The 21,165-nt window shown below is 42.1% G+C and overlaps 1 protein-coding gene across 5 annotated transcripts in view; it reads right to left on the bottom strand.

Annotated features, from left to right (window-relative positions):
- Positions 1 to 21,165, bottom strand: part of ANO2 (anoctamin 2) — a 311,269-nt gene that overhangs the window by 125,642 nt on the left and 164,462 nt on the right. For 3 of the 5 annotated variants that reach the window (XM_045826456.1, XM_045826455.1, XM_045826459.1), the window contains 4 exons: positions 20,767 to 20,927; positions 15,860 to 15,942; positions 13,383 to 13,394; positions 13,050 to 13,160 (listed from right to left, as the gene is read on the bottom strand). In XM_045826456.1, coding sequence (XP_045682412.1) covers positions 13,050 to 13,160; positions 13,383 to 13,394; positions 15,860 to 15,942; positions 20,767 to 20,927 — 367 coding nt within the window. The remainder of the gene's footprint in view (positions 1 to 13,049; positions 13,161 to 13,382; positions 13,395 to 15,859; positions 15,943 to 20,766; positions 20,928 to 21,165) is intronic. The other 2 variants (XM_045826458.1, XM_045826457.1) reach the window with 1 other exon arrangement.

The raw sequence follows: 21,165 nt of genomic DNA on the forward strand, positions 1-21,165 counted from the left end.
AATGGGAAAGATGCTAAATCCAGAAGAAACAAGATCCAATATCAGGATCTGGTCTAGAGTCTGCTGACATTGAACAACCTCTACTTCTGTTGGTCTGCCAAAGTTCTGGCCTATTCTTTTCACTTTCCCACATGTAGTTTATCTTCCATTCTACCAGATCACTCTAGAATGGCCTTTGTTTAGAGATTCAAAGGACACAAGATCATTTTAGCCAAATTCACACTAGGCCCCAATCTCCATGTACATACTCAAATCTTGGACTCCAAAGGGAAATCATGAAGGAACCTCAGATAAGAGCTCACTCCATTTTCTGCCATCCAAATGTGGATTAACCAAGGACCAAGACAGCAGAGAGGCTGACTTCAGGACCTCCAGCCAGAGCTGAGGCCATGGCAGGCTGTATACCAGGTCCAAGAAACATCAGCCAAACCCCACTTGTGACAAGTTTGGTGCTACTGTCACCTTTGTTTTCTGCCTGGAACTTCAGAGCGCTGGGAATAGCCCCAAGAATCCCATTTATGAGATGAAGGCAAAAAAAAAAAATACAGAGAATAGGATTATAATATGGTGGTGGTTGTTATCCGTAAATAGAACTATTTTCATTCCTTTTGCCCCTCCTTCTACTGCTCTTCCCCTTATTCTTCTCCTCCTTTTTCTCCTTCTCCCCATCCTACCTTTTCTTCCTGTTCCACAAAGACTATTTATTTTAACTCTAGTTAAGAAGGTACATTTTTAGAATTTCAAAGGTGCTTAGTTTAAAATCACAATATGAACTTCTTAGGAGCCACTACCCTAAAGTATATATGATTGAAAAAATGAATAGGAAAAAACACAAAATGCATTCCACCAAGAGCTCTATTAGATCAGTTTTGGGGCTAATACTGCATTTTTGTGATTCATCAAAAGGGTATGAAGGCGCACCCTGGGTACAACAGGGAGATAAAGTGACTATCAGCAGAGAGTTTACAGCCTAATAAAAATTGGTACTAGAGTAAAGAACATCATATTAAAGTATTTATCAAGTCCTGTTCTGTAAATTAATAATATTTGATATAGGTCAACACTGTGTGTACATATTGTAAAGCTGAAAAAAAATTGGCATCTCAACAAGAGATCAGCATCTCAACAAGAAAACTTTACCCTTTCTCGGAAGTCAGAATGCCCCCACTTGCCCTCTAAATTGTTTCCAGAAGTTTAAGTTATCAAAGGAAGTTTTATACTTTTTTGGTTGATTATTCACCAACCGGGACACATTTCATCTTGGAGCTAAAACCATAGTTCACAATTTGTCTCACTGTTTTCCCTGCCAGAACCTGGCCTTAGTTCAACTGATGAAATATCTTCATTGGAGAAGCATGTACGATCCATCCTTTTTTCCACATTAGTGATCGGTTGGAAGATATGGGCAATCCCAGGATTTGATACAAGTAACCCACCCATTCCCAGGATGTGATAAATGGCTCCCTGGCCAGAACTGGACCCCAAAGTCTAAAATAATGACCCACCTATGCTCCAGAACATCTGCTCTCCCCGTCACATACACAGGGGGAACAAAGGCCTCCTGTTCTCCCAGAAGGGAAACCCAAGTCAATGAAAGAGTTCCAGGACATGAATTAAGTGACCTGACCTAGTTTCATTCACAATGAATGATAGAGCAGAGGCAGGACAGGCACTTACATTAAGGCTCCTCTACATTCCAGTCACATGTCAAAGACTGTATCTGTGTAGTTTCTTCACCAAGTACTAAAGCATGTGCCATTAAGAATCCAGTAACTGAAGATCTTGAGCTTCTAGTAATCTCTCCTACTAATATAACCCTCCTGAAATAACCCAAACTCTCCTCTTCCTCCTAAAATAAGTACAAGCATGTTCATCATATGTTCAACCATAGGGTAAGGACTAAAAAAAACCATAATACATTCATATGATGTATTAACTCAAATAAACTAAAATTCAGGGGGGACAATTTTAAATGTGTTTATCATATGTTTAACTATAAGGTAAGGGCTAAGAAAACTAGTACATTTATACAATAGAATATTATACAACTATTAAAATGATGCAAACAAATGGTATTTAATTAGATTTGGAACTTTTTATGTTCTAAGACTAAGTAAAAAAATCATGATACAAAATTAAATATGTAGCATAATTTTTTCAAACTTGTGGCAATACACATTAAAAAGGGATTTACAGTAGTTTTCCTGGAAGATTGAATAATGGATGGTTTATTTCTCTTCTTTACACCTTACTTCCCTTTTTAGATTTTCTACACTTAGCACATACTACTTTCATATGCCAATAAAATAAAAGTTACTTAAATTTGACAAAACCATGGTTTTAGGGGGCTGGTGATGAAAACATTGAAGGAGGATGTGCCGAGCTGAAATGTGGTCGAGCATCTCCAGAGTTATTGTGCAGATTGCTGACTCTTATCCTGACACTCCAAGCACTGAGGGTAAAAGGGTCCAGAGTGGTCCCTGACTCCATTCAGGGCCCTGCAGTCCAAACTCTCTGCTTGTGAGCAAGCTCCTTCATGATTCGCTATAGGTCTCTGGGCTGGTCACTTCCCTTAAAACAATCTAGCTGGCAAGGAGCGTGCAGTGGTGTTGGGAGTATTAATTCATTCATGTTTATAGACAAGCTCCCTCCGATTCTTGACTGGGAGCAGCTCCATGCAGTGGAGTACAAATATTTAGCTGAGTACATTTCGAGGACAAACTTCCTGCCACAAATTCTCTGAATTTAATTCAGATGCACAAATTCAGCATAAAAATTATGTAAGTTGGCTGGTCAACTATGCACCATTATAATAAAAATGAATTGGATGTCAAATGTCTAGAGCCAACTGGACACCACTACATCTGGCCTTCCTGGGGAATCATGAGGTTGGGTCGAACAGGCTTAGAAATGGGCAAACTCTGGGCATTGAGAAGCAGGACTGCTTGGCCTTGGGTAGGTATTACCCTTTCAAGGTCACGCATTGTTTATCACCACCACAGGGATGTAAATGGTCCAAAGGTGCCACAAAAATCACAGGTGAGACCAAGCAAAAATAAAGCCATGATGCAGAAAATTCTGGATGTGGCATCAGAGTGCTGGCAAAGCATGCGTAGTTTTGAAAAAAAGTAACAGCAGCAGCTCCCCAGATGAGGAACTGACTTTGGACAACCCTCGGATGAAAAACCATTCATGGAGTGAGCCACCCCCTCGCAGGGGCGGTAAATTGTTTGACAATGCACTGGCTGTCTTCCCTTCTCTGTCACTTTCCTACTCCACTACTGGGATGGGAACCCTCCCAAATAAAGTTTGCACTTGAATCATTGGCTCAGGGTCTGCATCTGGGGGAACCTAAACTAAAGACACTATTTTCTTCCCTTCCTAGTTCCTTATACTTCATGAAAGTTAAGAAAGGCATGTCCTGGAGGAACACAGGGTCCAAAGCAGATGCTTTGGGTGAGAGGCCCTTGCTCACCAGGGCAGCATGGGTGAGCCGGCATGGTGGTGGATGGGTAGGGAGGTTCCTGCAGCCTCCTCCAGCTTGGGTAATGATTGCTGGAAGAGCATGGTCTCAAGGCCTCTGTTTTCTCTGTCCATGAAAGAACAGTCCACTCATTTTCATTGACAGCTCCTTTTGACTATCATGTCAAAAGCATCACAGAGAGCCAGAACACCTTGTGACTCCAAAGGAATTATTTAAACCAACATTTTTGATTTTCTGGCCCACGAAGGGAAGAGCAACAAAGGAAACTGAACGGTTTGTATGTGCTCCCAGTGAATTCTAGGGAAGTGAAATAAGGACCTTGGCCCAGACAGCAAAAGATAAATTTAATTTACATGCTTCAGGCCGTATATGGAAAAATCATTTAGACGGAAAGAAAAAAGTCCAAACTGCAAGTCAATAGTGGCAAACATCACACATCCCAGTGGTATGCACTGGCCTCCATTAGCGACTCCGCTGTTCCAACATTCCCAGCCATTGCACATATTTGGGCCTTGTGCTTTTCATGAGGGTCTGCTCAGAAATGCCAGCCTGAATTGGCCCGGCCTTCGCTCCAAGCCTAGATCCGTAGCTGCTCCTCCCCCACTGCACTCTCATTTCACAGGCTATCCTGGCTCTCTCTAGCTTCTCCTCTGTAACCCGGGCCCCAGGACTCTCCTTATTTGTAACTTCTTAATTTAGATGCAGGCCAGTAGAAATGTATACAGTGAGCAGAGGAGAAGGTCTTATTTTAGCCAGAACTTCTGATGCTGAGAATGGGCTGTCAGTTGAAGAGGGCCAGAGACCCCCTCTGATGGCCTGGGCCACCGGAGCAGTCTCTCCCTGGGAAGAATAATTCACATGCTCCGCAAAGAGCGGTGTTTATGGAGACATTCTACGCTTCTCTGGCATCCTCTCCATGAAGTCCACGCCACCCTGGAGACGGTGAGTAAAGCAAAGTCTTCTGGATAAGAAGTTGAGTTTATTTTTAAATCCTGAGGATTTAAAGGAACGTCCATAATCAGAAACCCTCGGTTTTCTCCTAATACACACACACACACACATACCCACACAGAGAGAGAAAGACAGAGAGAGTAAGGGAGATAGAAAAAGACACAGATAAACAGAGACAGACCTAGTCAAAGACAGAGACAGAGAGAGATATGCTGGGGTGGATCAACTTAAAGCCCAAGAGCAGAGTCAGTGAGGGCCCGAGAGCAAGTGTAGAAGTAGCCAGCCCACCTGGCACTTTCCTAGCCATGGACTATTGCCAACCTCAAATAAATTCCCGCAGCTTTGAAACTCACTATTCATCTCTGCCAACCTGTCTGCTCTTGGCTGTCTACCTTACTCTTCAACGTCCATAGACCTTAGAAAGTTCCTTATGCAGCACTTCCCAAACTTCCTCAGTCCACAGCACCCTGAATGCCTCCATAATTTTTACACTATGTCCCTAGGCTCAAAGAAATACTTAACAGTACCATTTATTGAGTAGTTAAGTCTAAATAGCTTAGTAAATATTTATATCCTAACAACTTAGTAGCCATTTGGGAAAAAATAAACATAAATTGATAGAAAAAAAATAGTACTGCATTTTATTCTTAACCCCAATTACTTACTAAGAAGGTGTGTTTACCCATTGGACCCTATCCAACTTCTCTAACCATGGTGTCAGAGTGGACAGGACCACTCTCACCTCCTATCCCACAACAATCTGGGACAGGGCTGGCACTGCCTCCACTGGAAACTCGACCATCACTAAGAGAAGATGACATTAGAAGGCATACTGTGAGATTTGACATCAGCACCGCTGAGGGAGCAGTTCATGTGGTGTCCGACAGGTGTCAAGTATCGCTGGGCTTGCCTCAGAAATGTTTAAAAACCCCACAGCTCTTCTGTTAGTTCACCATGGCTCTCCTGGGTGCCCTGCGGCAGAGTTTGGGATACACTGTCTTCACACCAAAACTTTCTCAACAGATTGAGACCATTTGTCACAACTTTCTCCTGCATGTGTGTATACATAAACTCATAAACAAAACACATACAAGTTCACATGTGAACAAAAGTACATGAGAAAATGCCTGGAAGGATACAAACCAAATTGGGAACTGTGGCTACCTCTAGGGAGACAAATAACATTGGGAGGAGATAAGGCCTAGGGAGATGTTTATTTTATCTAAAATATGGAATTTTTCTCGAGAATGTTTTCATGTATGATTTATATAATTATAACCGCCCCACACATACACAATTTTAATGCACCTATATGCATAGAAACTTTAGTCCTTTCCACAGAACAGTCTGTTAGTCTTTCTCAGTCTAAGGGACTGATTTGAGAAGAGATAGCCTGGCTCCCCTGGAGCACCCTTCAGCATGGGGTCGAACCCGGGCCACTGTCCCTGCCAGACATTCCTCAGTCACCCAGGGGTGCCGGAGGGAACCAAGGCCCAGAATGGCTGCAACAATTCAGAACTCGGCCCGTAATAGTGAGAGTCCATGAAACACCCAGGTAATAAAGAAGTGATTTCAGAAATGGACACAGCCTCAGGACTCACCTTAGCTTCTCACTACATGAATCTTTGACCAATCGAGTCCTTCTCTGCCCCAATGTTTCCTTTTGCTAATAAGGAAACTTCTTAATCCTTAAGAACAATCTGAGGGAATTACTTAGATTCTTTTTTTTTAGACCCTCAAATAGCTACTAAGTCATTTAGTGCCTTCGAAAGACAGACCGAGGGAACTTTACTCGGGTCCACAGAACATTCTGATAAATCACCGAGAGCCGCTGTGGAAAGCCCAGACCATATCCCCTTGGCTCAGAGCGAGAGCCCAGACAGAACCCCTCCATCTCTGCAGCCTGGGCCTCCCTTCTCCCCTGTGCTTTCTGACAAGACAGTCCTGAGCTTCCTTTTGCTGTTGTCCCAGGCTCCTGGTCAAAGGCCCTACAATTATGCATAATTTATTCCACATGTTTGTTTGTGTGCCTGCCAGAGGCATCGGTCGTAAATGTTTCAATGCTTTAAGTTTAGACAAGTTTCCTTTTGAAAAGACTGTCCCCAGGGTGGTGCACTGAACAGTAAATTAACACCCATCCATCCACGGGCCTCCTCTTGGCACATGTTCAGCTTCAATGCTTCCCATAAAACATTCATTAAATGTAACACTGCAGGCAGGGCCAGGCCCTGATGGGAGGACAGGTGCCTGCATCCGTGGACAAACATTTGGGTGACAACAAGCCCCACAAGGTAAACTCCTGGGAGTACTTAATCAGGATTATGTATTGAAGTCCTTTTAGTGATATGTATTATAGGAGAAGATTCTTTTCAGGCCATATTTGCTATTTCTTCAGCTTGCTATGTGCTCTGTTCCTTGACACAAATATATGTTTTTCCCTCTTGTTTGAAGCCTTCAGTTATCTGATCTGACCTGTGTTACTTCAATGACATCATCATACATGTGTTCCGCCTCTCACCCACACATACTATAACACAGCCTCTCACACATGCTCACACCACTAACACACACCCCTGTGCACACATTCTCAACAACTCAGGAACAGTCTGAACGACTGATCATTCATGTACTCATTTATTATGATAGTCGTCAGCATTCTTAGGATTTTTTTTGCCCAATTTTTATTACTCCTGAAAGCAAGGATCTGGCTTAAGTGATCTGTGCCTAGTAGGTCCTAAAGTTATGCTGACTTATTGACTGGACTTCTGTGCCAGTCCCCTGGTTCTCAGATTACTTCCTGCTGTCTCCTCTTCTGCTCAGTGTGGCAGGACAGTGACTCCTGAAAAACAGTATCTCCCAGTAACCTATCAGCTGAGTTTTGGTTACATTTGGCCAATGGCAATGGGGGTGGGGCACTCATAGAAGACGGGAGCAGGGGAAACTCAGTACCCCTCTCCCCACTCTCTATCTGCTTCAGATGGCATATCCAGAAGAGACTGCACTTCTTGAAGGATCCCAGCACCCATTGGGTGGTCCTGGCTCCTGGGTTCCTTCCAGCCCTACATGCAGTAGTAGCTCCCTGCTGATGTTAATCTCTGGGTTGCGCACCATCGCCTGTTTGCCTCAACTTTCCCATGTCGAACACCTTCAAAATTAGTTCCTCATATTATTTTTCCTCTCTTGAACTAGGTGACATGAGCTCTGTTTTCTGACTGTTCCCGAACTCAGTGATTTTCAACCTTCTTCATGTCATGGCAAACATACACTAATTACTAAAATTCCTCAGCACACCAAAAAATATAGTTTTTTGCTGATCTGACAAAAAATAGGTATAATGTTGACTCATTCACGCCAGATGGCTATTGGTGTATTGGCAGTTGTCATTTTTTTATTTCACAATCTAAGGGAAAAGGGGTCAGTGCCCCTGACTAAATAATTAGGTAACGTATGTTTTAAAAAGTCTTGCCGCACACTGGTTGAAAATCACTGCCCTAACTCATACAGAGTTTATTGAAAGAGGCAGGAGTAGGAATTAGAAGGAGCTAAGTTAACAGTCAGAAGGACCAGAGGCAAAAATCAGGATGGCTCCCCAAACCCATCATCTACAGCAACTTACCTAAACCTATACTCAACTTAGAGCTTTATCATCTTACATGAACAGAGAAATCTTGCCATTGAGGGAAACTTGAAAAAACCTCCCAATATGCCCAGGACAGACTCTTCCAGAAAAGATTCAAACTAATTCAGAAAAAAAATGAGCCTATTCTATTATTAAAAGTTCCAAACTCTATATTCTTCCTTGGAAACACAAAATGTATCTGTGTTTATATTCCAGAATTCTCCCTGCTGTCTGTTGAGCCCCTTGCTGTAAACTGAGCTGATTCTACTCACCATCGTCCCCAGTGGAAACAGAGCATCACCCACTAAAATGTACAGAAACCACTAAAGAAAAAGTAGGATAGCAAGCTTGTCTCATACCCACCTTTCTGGAAAATACCATAGTCCTTCCTGCCTGTAGCATAAAGAAGAAGAACCAACCACAATTTTTAGAAGCATCTGATGACCTATTGAGGCAAGACGTTTGAAAAACAAAGAGCACAGTGGTCAAGAGCGATGCTCTTAAGTCAGACCCCCAGCTCACATTCTGGCTCTGTTCACATTAGCATTAAGCAAGTTATTTATTTCTCTAAGCTTCCGTTTTCTCCTGTATAAGTTGTAGATAATGAAGTTTTGAGACTTAAATTAAACAGAACCTATAAAGCCTTGCACATAGTGAGCACTCCATAAATATTACTTGTAATTTTATCGTTATTGCCATTTTCACTATATCCATACCCTTAAAATTATAAAAATAGATAAAAGAATAGCCAAATCACCACCATCTAAGATAAGGAGACAGTCTATCCTCCAAAGTTACGGGCTTGTAACCAACATCACCTCTGATATCAGCAAAGAAAATTACAGAGGCTATCGTCCAATCTCCCCATGTGAAGACTGAGGCAGAAGGACTTAGCTGTCTGGTGAAAGCACCATGAGCCAGCCACCCTTTGGGCCTTATTTCTGTCACTCCTCCCCAATGTGGACCTGTAGTTATCACCCCATTACAGTTAGAAGGTATCATTTCAGATCAGCATTATGTGGATGAGAAGTGAATCGTTCTCGGGGAAGCCTCATAAAGAGAGTTAAAAGGTAGTGTGTCATAGTGAACATCATACTTAATGGTGAAAGACATTTTATTCCTCCTAAGATCAAGAATAAGACAAGAAGGTCCATTCTTATCACTTCTTTTCAACGTACAAGAGATTCTAGTGAAAGCAATTAGACAAAAAATAAAGTAAAATAAAATGCATCCAGATTAGAAAAGGAAAAAGTAAAACTATATTTGCAGACTAGATGATCTTTTAAATAGAAAATCCTAAGGAATCCACTAAAAGCTATTAGAATTAATAAATAAGTTCATCAAAATTGTAGGATACAAAAATCAATATATAAAAATCAATTATATTTCTATATGCTAGCAATAAACAATCCAAGATCCATTAAGAAAGCAATGACATCTGTAATAAGGTAAAAAAATAAAATATAAACAAATTTAACAAAAGACGTGCTGGGACAACTGAATATCCACATGCAAAAACATTTTCTTGAATACCTTATTTACTTCCAACACAAAAACTAACTCAAAATGTATCATAGACCTAAATCTAACAGATAACACTATATAACTCTTAGAAGAAAACTGGGAGTATATCTCTACGACACTGAATTAGGCAATAGTGTCTTAGTTATGGCACAAAAGCATGAGTGGGCAAAGGAAAGATATATAAATTAAACTACATCATAAAACTCTGTGCTTTAAATTATATCATCAATAAAATTGTAAAAAACCCACAGAATGACAGAAAATATTTATAAATCATATTATTTGACAAGGGACTATGTCTAGATTATGTAAATAACTCAGCAAAAAATAAACAATAATAAAAAGATAATTATCCAATTTTTAAAAAGGGCAAAGAGACATCTTCCCAAAAAAGACATACAAATGGCCAGTGAGTACATGAAAAGATAGTTAACAGTATTAGTACTTAGGGATATGATCATGAAAACCACAATGAAAACCGCTTCATACAACTAGGACAGATAAAATAAAAAAGATAACAATAAGTGTTGGTGAGGATGTGGAGAAACTGGAGCCCTCATGCATTGCTGGTTAGAAAGTAAAACAGTACAATCACTCTAAAAATTAGTATGGCAGTTCTTCAAAACGTTAAACATAGTTACCATATGACCCAGTATGTCTTTTTTTCTTCTTACCTATCTATCTATCTAGATATGAAAACATACATCTTGCAGAAAAACTTGTACAAAAATATTTATAGCAGCATTATTTATAATAGCCCAAAAGTGGAAGTCATCCAAATGTCCATCAACTGATGAATATTTAAACAAAATGAGATACGTTCAAAATACAGAGCATTATTTGGCAGTAAAAAAAATAAAGTACTGATATTGCTACAACTTGTATGAACCATGAAAACATTTTGCTAAGTGGAAGAAGCTAAAAATCATATTTTGCATGATTCCATTTATACGGAAGTCCAGAATAGGCAAATCTATAGAAAGTCAATTAACTGTTTTCCAGGGCTTGGTAACTATTGAACTTAGGGTTTCTTTGGGGGGATGACGAAAATATTTTAAACTTAGATTGTAGCAATGACTGCACAAATCTGTGAATATACTAAAAGCCATCAACTGCATACTTTAAATGGGTGAATTTTATGGTCTAAGAACTTGTATCTCAATAAAGATGTTTTTAAAAATGGACTTAACGTCTTTAAAAATTAGAAAAAAATAATAATGCAAGGGGTCTTAGAAATCAGGCAGAGCTCATTTTGATTACCAGCTCCCCACAACTAGCTATGTGGTCTTCAGCAAGTTCCTCTACTACTCTGGACCTCAATAAGTGGTAGGTTTTTATCACTCAAAAGGAAGGAAAGTAATGAGAGGTAAGGATATGCAGCCACAGGGTTACAATGAAGGCAGAGCCAAGGTAATCCCTCTGGAATGAAAGAAGCCCATGGAAGACCATCTGCTAGATGTTGATTCTTAGTCCCTGTCTACTCCCCACAAGAAGGTACCTTTCCTAAATATCCCACACATAATGGCGCCTCCAGAGCCTTGTCCTGCAGTGAGTATTGACCACAACTCTTCCCACAGGCAAGAGCAGCATCCCTCCCATCAGGCAGCACAAGGTGCTCCTCCTTCCCTCCTATCCCATCTTTGGCTACATTTGCAACAAGAACAGCAGCATTTACAATATTAACAGAACTGAGGGAACACAAAAGGATGGTAACAATCAAATTCCAGGCCATTTTTATCTTACACTGCTCATTTGGGAAGGTCATTTCTGCCCCCTCCCAGATGCCCATAAGGCATTAGATGCTTTGAGCTTTGCATTCTCAACAGGGTAATGCAAATAGATGTCGAATGCTAAAACGTAAACATATGTATCATTCATAATGCATTCAGATGTTTTTCAATTATTCATGGTTCCTGAGAGTTACTTGACCTATCATGCATATATATCCAAGCAATGTTTATATTAGAACCACAGCCTCACTGTATGCAATTCCAGCTCCTTAGCATTCCCGTCTATGGAATTAAAATTAAATGAGTCAGTGGTCAATAAAAGTTACATGTGATCTCCATAAAACTATCCACTGTATATTGCTCTGGGGTGGAAAGAGAAGGTTGCGTGGAGTTGCCGAAGCAGATCGGACACCAAAGGCTTGCTTTCGGGTGAGGGTGGCAGTGATGATTAGTTTTTCCTAAGAATGAATTTATTTAATTTCCCTAAATAATTGGTGGTCTTGGCTCTAACTTTTTGTCTAGGAAATAAATAACTCAAAGGGCCATGCTCTTTTCTCTTCAAAGTCCTGTTTTCTTTCCTTTCTTTTTTTTTTAAAAAAGCCAGTGTTCTGGGCTCAAAAACAACACATTCCTCTGTTTTGTTGCTTGAATAAATTTGCATGTTAACATGAATGGTTTCAACTTAAAGAATGTAAAATTAAATAAAATTTGAATTCACATCCAAGATGGGGAAAAGATACATGCAAAAACAACAGATTTTCAACCTTGTTGGTTTTTTTCAGGAACCAGATTAGGAAAGACATAAACACACACACACACAGTCTTAAAGAAAGGTGGCACTCGGAGGAGACAGGCCCTGCCAAGAGGAGCCCCACATCGTATACCCAACTCGCACACACTGTGAGTATTTACGGATCACAGCTCAGATTCTGAAGCTCTGTTTCAAAGTCTGAATGCCACCCTCAAACTCAGAAATATGACTCAGAAGACATATTCACCACTACTTTCACACTTTTGGAGGCCCACTCAGATGAGATGAAATGTAAGGAACATTCTATGAGTAGCTCAAGCAAATACAGGCCTGAATTTGACTCTGCTGGCCCTAAGAGCCATTTCTTGCCTTATCCATTGCACGTAAAAGGCAGTATGCAAAGGAGTTATGTATCTAAACTATCAGTAGTGGACCTAGGTTGGAATCCCAGATCCACCCACCATTCACTTGCTTAGTTACCTCTGGCAAATGACTTAATCTGTGGCAAATGACTTAATAATTTTTTTCATTAGTTTTCATTTACATAACAATAGTGCCAGCCTCATACATTTGTGAGAATAAAATAATATAAGGCACTTAGAACAGTGCCTAGCCTAGAGTAAGCATTCGATAAAGGTTAGCTGTCATTGTGCTGGTTGCTATGGCGGCAGTGGTTATTATTGTTAGATATTTAGGTGATGGAGTCCAGAGGGACCAGGGCTGACAACTGTTTCTTTCTTCTCCAAGCTGCTCTTCGATATTGTCCAGATACCACCCAGGAAAGAGATAAATCAAGTCATGGCTAAAGCCCACTACCCATGAGCTCTGACTGCAGGACAATCAGAGATGTCATGCTCTCATTCCGCCCTGTCTCTCCCTGTCAAGCCCTTCTTGCAGCCCAGTCTCTGTCCCTGAAGGAGTTCCAGATGAATTGGCAACAGGATCTTAAGACATAAAGAAGACAGTCAACAACAAGCACCAGCATCTTACCTCATCCTCACTCTCAGTCATGTTGGTCCCCAGTTTCTGAACAACCGACTTGTCATTCTGCTTAAGCATTTTTTCTCGAACTTTGGTTTCATACTCAGGCCGGGAGTGTTCCTAAAACCCAAGAGTCAAAGAGTGGTTAGTAAACAGGCAGAAGAGCAACCTTGGTCTGTGGGTTATAACCAAACACTGCAAGTACAATAAAGTCAGGAGTTAGGGTCAGATTCTATTGGACATGAATTGCCACACCACATATAATCACAATGGGTCTAGACCAGGAACACAATGTGGGAGAGACAGGACACACAACACTGGTTAACACACTGAAAACCAAACCTGGGCACGTTCCTAGGGATGGCGCCAGTGTTGACAAAGGAGAGAAGAAATATTAACTCGGCAGCTGATACAAAAAGAAGCCACATGCTTTCATAGCAGTTTGACTAAAGGCAGAGGGATGCATCTGTTCATCCCACCAGCTATCCGCAGACCTCAAACTTAAAGTTTCAATGAGCCAGATCTCAGCTGGAGAAACAGATGTGCCCCACAGCTGGGAGTTAGGGCAACAAAAAAAAACTTCCTCCCTGCTGCATTATTCTATAAGCTAAAATGGCGACTAATAAAAATCAAAGTTAAAGGTGGCCATAGGGAATCTTAAAACTCACTTGCCTGTACCTGTTTCCTGTACAGCCTAAGTGATTAACTCATTGGCAAGTACACCAGTGCTCAAGAGACATCACTAAGCCATTCGGCAATACAAACATGAATAGTGAGTGAGTCACCAGGCATGGGAAAGCACACCTAACTAATCAAGACCATGGTCAAATCAAGGCAGATGCTGGAGCAAGAAGATGCCTGACTTACTTCAAAGAGAATTTAACAGTGTACACCTGGCTTCGTTGGCCGGTCTTCCCTGCACTGTCCAAGGACAAATACCTACAGGTGTGAGAACTTTATGTTCCTGTATCATTTACCAGTAATTCCTAGGCAGGAATTATAATTCCATCAGAGATTCCGGAAGCCAATAAGCTAGGTTTCTGGCCTGTCTTTGGCTTTTCCAAGATGTGCCATGATGTTGGAGAGGAGAAACCACGCATGTGACTAATAAATATAATCAATACAATAGGAGATGATGCTATTCAAGTGCTTTTAAAACCCACCATCATTACCCAATCTCCAAGGAAGAACCAAACCCCAGAGTCACCCCACTGGGTCAGCGCAGCTCCTGCCCAAGAGGCCTCCCTATGGAACCAGCTGGACACCACCACCAAGAGACTTGTTGAAAGACTTCTCATGGTCCTGCACGTGCTTGTTGAAGGGAGAACTGCCAGACCTCAAGAATCTTTTGCTCTAAAGTGGGGCAATCTTCAGCTCAGTGGGCTGCCCTTGTCCAGTTAACTTCTAGACCCTAGGTGCTCCTGGGACCTCTCAGAGAGTGTGGCCTTGTCTGAATGCTCCAACCTCTCTGAAGGCAGGACCCGTATGTGTATTCTCTCATTTGTCATGGAATCCATGATGCTTTTAGTCCCAGGACATATGGTTAGCGTGAAGGACTGGATAGAGTGAGCATATGTACTCAATACATTGCCATGTCCATATGCTCAAATGCAAGCTGACTAATTAGAGCACTAAGGAGAAGAAATTATGCCACACTACAGATACAGGGAGCCACAGAGGCTTGAGAACAAGACTAAATTGGGGATTCCACTTGCTTGGCCATAAAAACATCAGGACTACAAAGTCAAAGGTGCTGTGCCCAAGGCAAGGCGCATCGATTACTATAGGAGAGTGAGAAAAAGGCCTGTTGTCCATGCAGCTGCCATATTGTTTGTGGTCATCCTTGGCAAGGGGGTACTTAGGCACTTGGAAGTGCCTCCTGGTCCTTCTAGATGCTGTTCCCAGTACCTCATCCACATCTTCACAACATCGGGAGCACCTATCTGATATTGACATTTGCTCTTCAGTCAATGATTGCATGTGGGAAGAGATAACTGTGAGCAACCATGTCACACTGCTCCTTGTCAACTGGCCAGCATCAACACTAGGACCCTACTTCACAAAAGAGCCTGGAGGGAAGGATGACTTGTTCTCATCCTTTAAATACAGGGTGTGGCAAAAGTGGGTTTACAGTTGCTTGTATAGAAAATAATAATTTATAAATAATTATACAAGAATAAATGCTGTTTTGTGTACACACATCTATAAATCTACTTTTGCCCAACCATGTAGCATTTGTCCATAAAACTAGAGTCTAGAAGAACCTACCCTTTACCCTTTAGCTCACACTGCAGCTTCACATGGTGTACTGGTTTACACTGTGAAGGTATGGTGGTTTTCTTCTTCCATAGACATCAAAGGCAACCAGTATCTGGCATTCATACCTTTTCCTTGACCCTCAGTAGGCTCATAGAGCCATTCTGACATTTTCTGTTCTAATGACTGCTATTCTTTGGATTTATGGTCACTAGAATCAATGACATGGGATATAGAAGTATATTGAGTGAAACCTCAAGGCTACTACTACCAGGCTTGCCTCTTGTGCCATCTCTTTTCCCAAAGAGGGGCACTGGGACATCTGGCTACCCACCAGGCCCAGTGTCTTACAGCTCAAGAGTAGAGAGGAAACTTGAATTTTTGGTCTCAGTGCATATCAACCATGGCTTAGCCCATGCAGTCAAGCTAGAAGAGCTGCCACAGTGAGACCCAACCAGTGACTGGCTAGTGACAGTACACATAAGTGGTTATCTCACTCAAAATGGCCTATTTGCAGGGTCTAAGCAAAGCTAACACCCAGAGACACATGGAAGAGAACTCACTTCTTCCTCTTCTATGCCAGTCAGGTCCCAGAAGTAGCCCAGTCGCATCTGTAATCTCTTCCAATTTTCAAGAAACATGGTGGCTTAAAAGGAAAGAAAAAATTCTGTTAATTTGGAAGAGTGGATTTTGAGTACCCTTTGGTTCACCAATGGTAGTAGAGAACAAACTTACAGAATTCAAATTTAGGAGCTCTCTTTGAAGCATTTATTCATTTCCTTCTGCTTTTACCTAGAGGTGCTCTAAATATTACACATCCTTAGAAGCCAAGTAGATATATTTAAAGGGACACACACACCCCTTTCCCCACATTTAGGTTATGAGAAGAGGGTAAACATTGATCTCAAGAAATAAGAAAGGATGGCAGAATAAATAAAATAAGAATTAAAGAATTTGTAGTCTTTTTTGGACAAACTTCATTTTGCCTGTGCATAGTCTTTCTTCCTGCACCTTCCTCAGCACTCTCACTTTTCCCCTATTTGCTTTTCCATCCCCAGCACCATTTCCCTTTTGTGGGTCCCAATAATCACCTTCTTAGGTTATGTAACAGTGTCCTAATAGTTCTACCTGACTCCAGAGTCACAGTCTTCCAATCCATCTTGCATGCAGCTGACAGACAAATCCCTCTTAAGCGACATGTATTCATTTGTCCATTTCTTAGCCAGTAATTGTTGAATGCCTATATGTCTACCCATTGGTCCGTTTCCCTGCTCCAACCACAGCTCCTTGAAGGGCCAGCCCAACATGCTCCAGAAATACGGATACCCTCTACTCCCCAGCCATGGTTTATAATACCAGGATTAAACATCTGATCTAGAGCCTGCCAATGGACCAGATTCTCCCTTTTGAAAACTGAAACCAAGAGACACAAAGAGAAACAGAGAAGGCAGAAACCAAGCAGCACCTGAAAGAAAAAGAAAGGGATGTGGTTTCTGATAGCAACTCCAGCTCCAGTTCCCCAGCAGCCTGGCTCTATTTCCTGCATTCATGAGCTTGCTTCTTGCCTTCTTACAATAAATGTCTTATCTGAACAAACTTGAATGCACTAGGCCCGACTAAGTTATCTGTAAAATACAAAACACTGTTCTAGGCATCATGAAGGAGATGAGATGACTCTGATGTGGATTTTGCTCTCATGTTGTTTACAGTCTATGGGGAGAGATTGTAAATAACTGCAATACAAGGCACAGAGTGACCAGATTTTGAGAAGGACACATAGAAAGCTGTGTACATGCAGGACAGGGAGTGCTAGCTGCCAGAGAAGGTGTCTGAGCTGAGTCTTGAAGAAAAAGCATTCAGGCAGTGAAGAAGGGTGGTGAAAGGAAGGATGCCAACATCCCTCTCATTCTACCCCTCGCCCAAACTTTTAATGGCTTCTTATGGCCTAAGTTATCTCTGTATATTGGGGCCCTGTATATCTGGCCAGACCCATCTGTCTATTCCCACCATTTATCAACATACACTTTACAGCTGCATTGTTCCTAATGCTATCTCCCTCTTTCCTCTTCATTCCCAACTTGTGTAAATTGCCCGCCTCTCCTATGCTACCTGGCAATACCTACCCTCATCTTTCCTGACCAGCTCATGTGCTACTTCTTCCATAAGATCAGGCTCAAGGGCACCCTCTCTTCTTCAGTGTCTGCTGCCCTGAAAAGGAAAGGGATATGACCCTCCCTGAGGCCACTCCTACACCTCTACACCATACCCAATAGGAGCCTGGGTGCCCTTCATTAACCACTGCACTGTACTATTGGGTGCCATTCAGGCCTGTAGTGTAGTAACAGGTCTGTAAGCTCTTTCTGGACTCCTAGCTGCCTCTGCTTACCTTGGGCACAGCACAGAACTGAATATAACAAACACCATAGACTGGTTAAATATGCAGTTACTTAAAGCTTCATTTGTTTTACTTAGTGCAACATGAGAGTGCACTAATCTATATGTTTTCTCCTAGGATTTGAGGCCTTTTCATGTAAGTGCATCCTGACCTCCCAAGACTAGCATTGCCCTGGGGGTTGCAATGAGACGGGGATGTCACTCCTCTTCCCATGCTCTTCTCAGGGCCTGCGGAGGGCTGTGCACACAGCAAGGCTCAGAGTGCTCCTGACAGCAATGTCCATGAAAGAGAGAAGTCAGACTGTGGGAATGGACAAGACAGGCAAAAGACTCATTGAAAGAGGAGCCATGAAGACAAGAGAGGTCCCTAATAATGGTGAAGAGCTGCTCACAGTTCCTGGCATGTATTAAGTGCCAGGTACTATGCTAAGTGCTTTGCATACACATCTCATTCACTTGTTACAGAATACTATGGGATACGTATTAATTCCCCCATTTCACTCATTTGAGATGAGTGCTCTAAAGGTTAGGTACTGTGCCCCAGGTTACATGGTACCTTGGTTAAGAGTACTGACTTTGGTGACACAGTGCTAAATTCACATTGACTTGCTATGGGATCCACAGCTGGAAGGGGCAGGATTGAGACACTCATCAGGCAGTCCCCTAAGTCAAAAAAGAGTTTAGAAACCCTGTTCCTGTACTTTTCTTTTCAATAGAGTTTCACTATCTTTTCAAAGTTCCCTTGAGTTTGTGGCCAGAACAGCAGAGAAGTTGGGCCTGAAGACTCCAACAGACCCAGGTCTTCCTGACTAGAACCCTCCATACACATCCCTGTCTTGGCAACCTCCACTCCCACTCCACAATAGCCTGAGTCTCTCTCTGTGGAGAACCACTTCTTCCCAGCCTTATTCCTGGCAGGCATGGGCCATGGCCCAGGCCCACCCAGCAAAGCACCACTGATCATAATAATCATGGTAATGAGAGGCATTACTATTATTTTTAATTGTAATATGTAGGCAATCATGCCCAGGGGCTCTTGGCTGTTGTAACCAAATATACAATCACATAAAACAGAGCAAAGCTATTAAAAAAAATAAAAACCAAACTCTAACTTTTGCCAGGAAGCTCTGACACAATCTCACCCTTTTGTTTTCCCGACACTGCTATGTGAGAGAAAGACAGAGGAGCCAGGGGTGGGGGTAGTAAATTATTGAGGACCTCAGAAAGGGTGGGAGGTATCTGTTCATTATAGCTGTTGAGAAAGAAGAGGCAGTTGTTAAGGCTTGAAAGTGGGCAAGTAAAATTGAAAACCAAGTTTCTCTACAACCAGGAATTATGCAGCCCGTCAAAGTTCTTAAGGGATCACGGACCCAATGTTATTAAGCTTCAGCTATCTGATCATCATAATATCTGCAAGACAAGTTAATGGTATTAGGATTGCAAAACATCAAAAAATGAAAGCATATTCTAAGTTCCAAATCAGTTCAAGTAGGTAGATTTTGGAGTAATTACAAGATGCCCTTGTTTGATGAGAAGACAGAGCTGCCTCTGACTTCCTAGGTAACAAACTTCAACTTCAGTTTGTCCTACTCACCCTTCCTGTAAACATTTCCAGAGCTATATGGTCACAAGTGCCATTTCCTCCTACTCCCTGTCACCACTCTTATGAGCTGACCACTATCTGTGTACCCTGGGCAGCAGCTGTTTTCCTTGAGAGCAGAGTGTCCCTGGAAATTGTCCTTGGTGGCCTAGGAACACAGGCATCTTTCCAATCTGATTCTATCTCCACCCAAGTAGAGGTTCCTACAGGGAATGGAGGGTGGTCTGTTCAGTTCTCCCAGCACTGTTGAGAACAAACCTCTCCCTTCCTCCCCCTCACACTTTCAGGGGTGTGACTCACAGCCCCCTCCTGGCAGGTCCTCTGGACCCACGGAGTCAGCGATAAATCAAGCAGCCTCTTCAGCAGGATCATGGCCCTGCTGGTCTGCAGTCCAACAGGAAATCTAAGGACTTGCCCATCCATGATGAGTAAAACGCAGGTGGCTATTCAAGATGGGATGAAACATGTTGAGTTTGTCCCTTTTTTAAATACACATGGGTGTGTCTTCTTGGAAATGTTCAGTTACCACAAGGTTGTTATTGTAGGTTATCCTAGTTTGTGAAAATAGAAGTGTGTGTGTGTGTGTGTGTGTGTGTGTGTGTGTGGTCAGATGGCTATGGCCCAGAGAAGGTTTATTATCCTGATACTCAGGGTGGTGGAGAGGCGGGAAAAGAAAGGAGGAGAAGGGCAGTGAAGGAACTATTTGTTCTTTGCTTCACAAACCCCTTTGTTGAAAACATTGAAAACACTACTGTGCTATTAAGTAAAATCTCTACAGTCTACACCAGGGGTGTCAAACTTACTTTTTTTTTACCAGGGCCACATCATCAGCCTCATGGTTGCCTTCAAAGGGCTGAATATAATTTTAGGACTATATAAATGTAACTACTCCTTAACAGTTAAGTGAGAGCTCATTGTTGCTGCCGGGTAGAAACAAGGTGCCGGGCCAGATGAAATAAGGTGAAGAGCTGAATTTGGCCCACGGGCCTTGTATGCCACCTTGGGTCTCCACTATTGGTATCCTAGAAATTACACTGGACCTCAAGTCAGGAGACCAAGTTTAGTCCCACCTTTATCACCAGATAACTCTATGACCATGGCCATGATCCCACCCTTCTGAGTGTTATTTTGGTTGATATCTATGAGTTTACATGTCTTAGTAGATGTTCCTGGAAGTGCCTCAGAAGTAGACTGGGGGTTTTCAAAATACCTATTGGCTCAAATACTAGTACAAAGTTAATAACACTATGTCATTCATACAAATACACACACACACACACATATCCATGAGAATATTCCTAATTCTATTGGCATATATGAGTAAAGGAGATAAATCTATTGTCCCTTAAATACTTCTCAAGATACAAGGACTAAATGCTAAAGGAAGTAAACGGAAGGATAGAGCCACTAGAGTACAGTCACTGTACCCATTTCAAGGTACCACTCCTATAAGCAAACCTCATGTCAACCACTTACCCCACAGTGCCATGAAGATGGAGAAGAAGACAGTGGCAGGGTTATCAAACAGGTGGCTGGCCCGCGCCGTACCACAGGCTGAGCTGAGGTTCCAGTAATCACAGGACTTGTCACACAGGGGACACATGGTGAAGGCATTCTGCTGGTCACACATCTCTTTGCTGCGGTAGACAGAAGCTACTCGGTCAGGAGCTCACGCAGGACCCACCCCAAACAAATCACCACCAAAGAATCTCCCACTTCTGAATCCATGGCTGAGCTTATCAGCTCCATACATGAGGTGTGTTAACGATGGTGGAATTGGATTTTTTACCTTGAAAGTGTTATTCTTGTATTTTGTCCAAAATAAAAATGGATGAACCACCTTTGAGGTATAGAGCCCCGTGTCACTAGAAGTGT

The sequence above is a fragment of the Phyllostomus hastatus genome, unplaced genomic scaffold (assembly GCF_019186645.2).
Source record: "Phyllostomus hastatus isolate PE091 unplaced genomic scaffold, TTU_PhHast_1.1 phas_scaffold_755, whole genome shotgun sequence".
Classification (NCBI taxonomy): domain Eukaryota; kingdom Metazoa; phylum Chordata; class Mammalia; order Chiroptera; family Phyllostomidae; genus Phyllostomus; species Phyllostomus hastatus.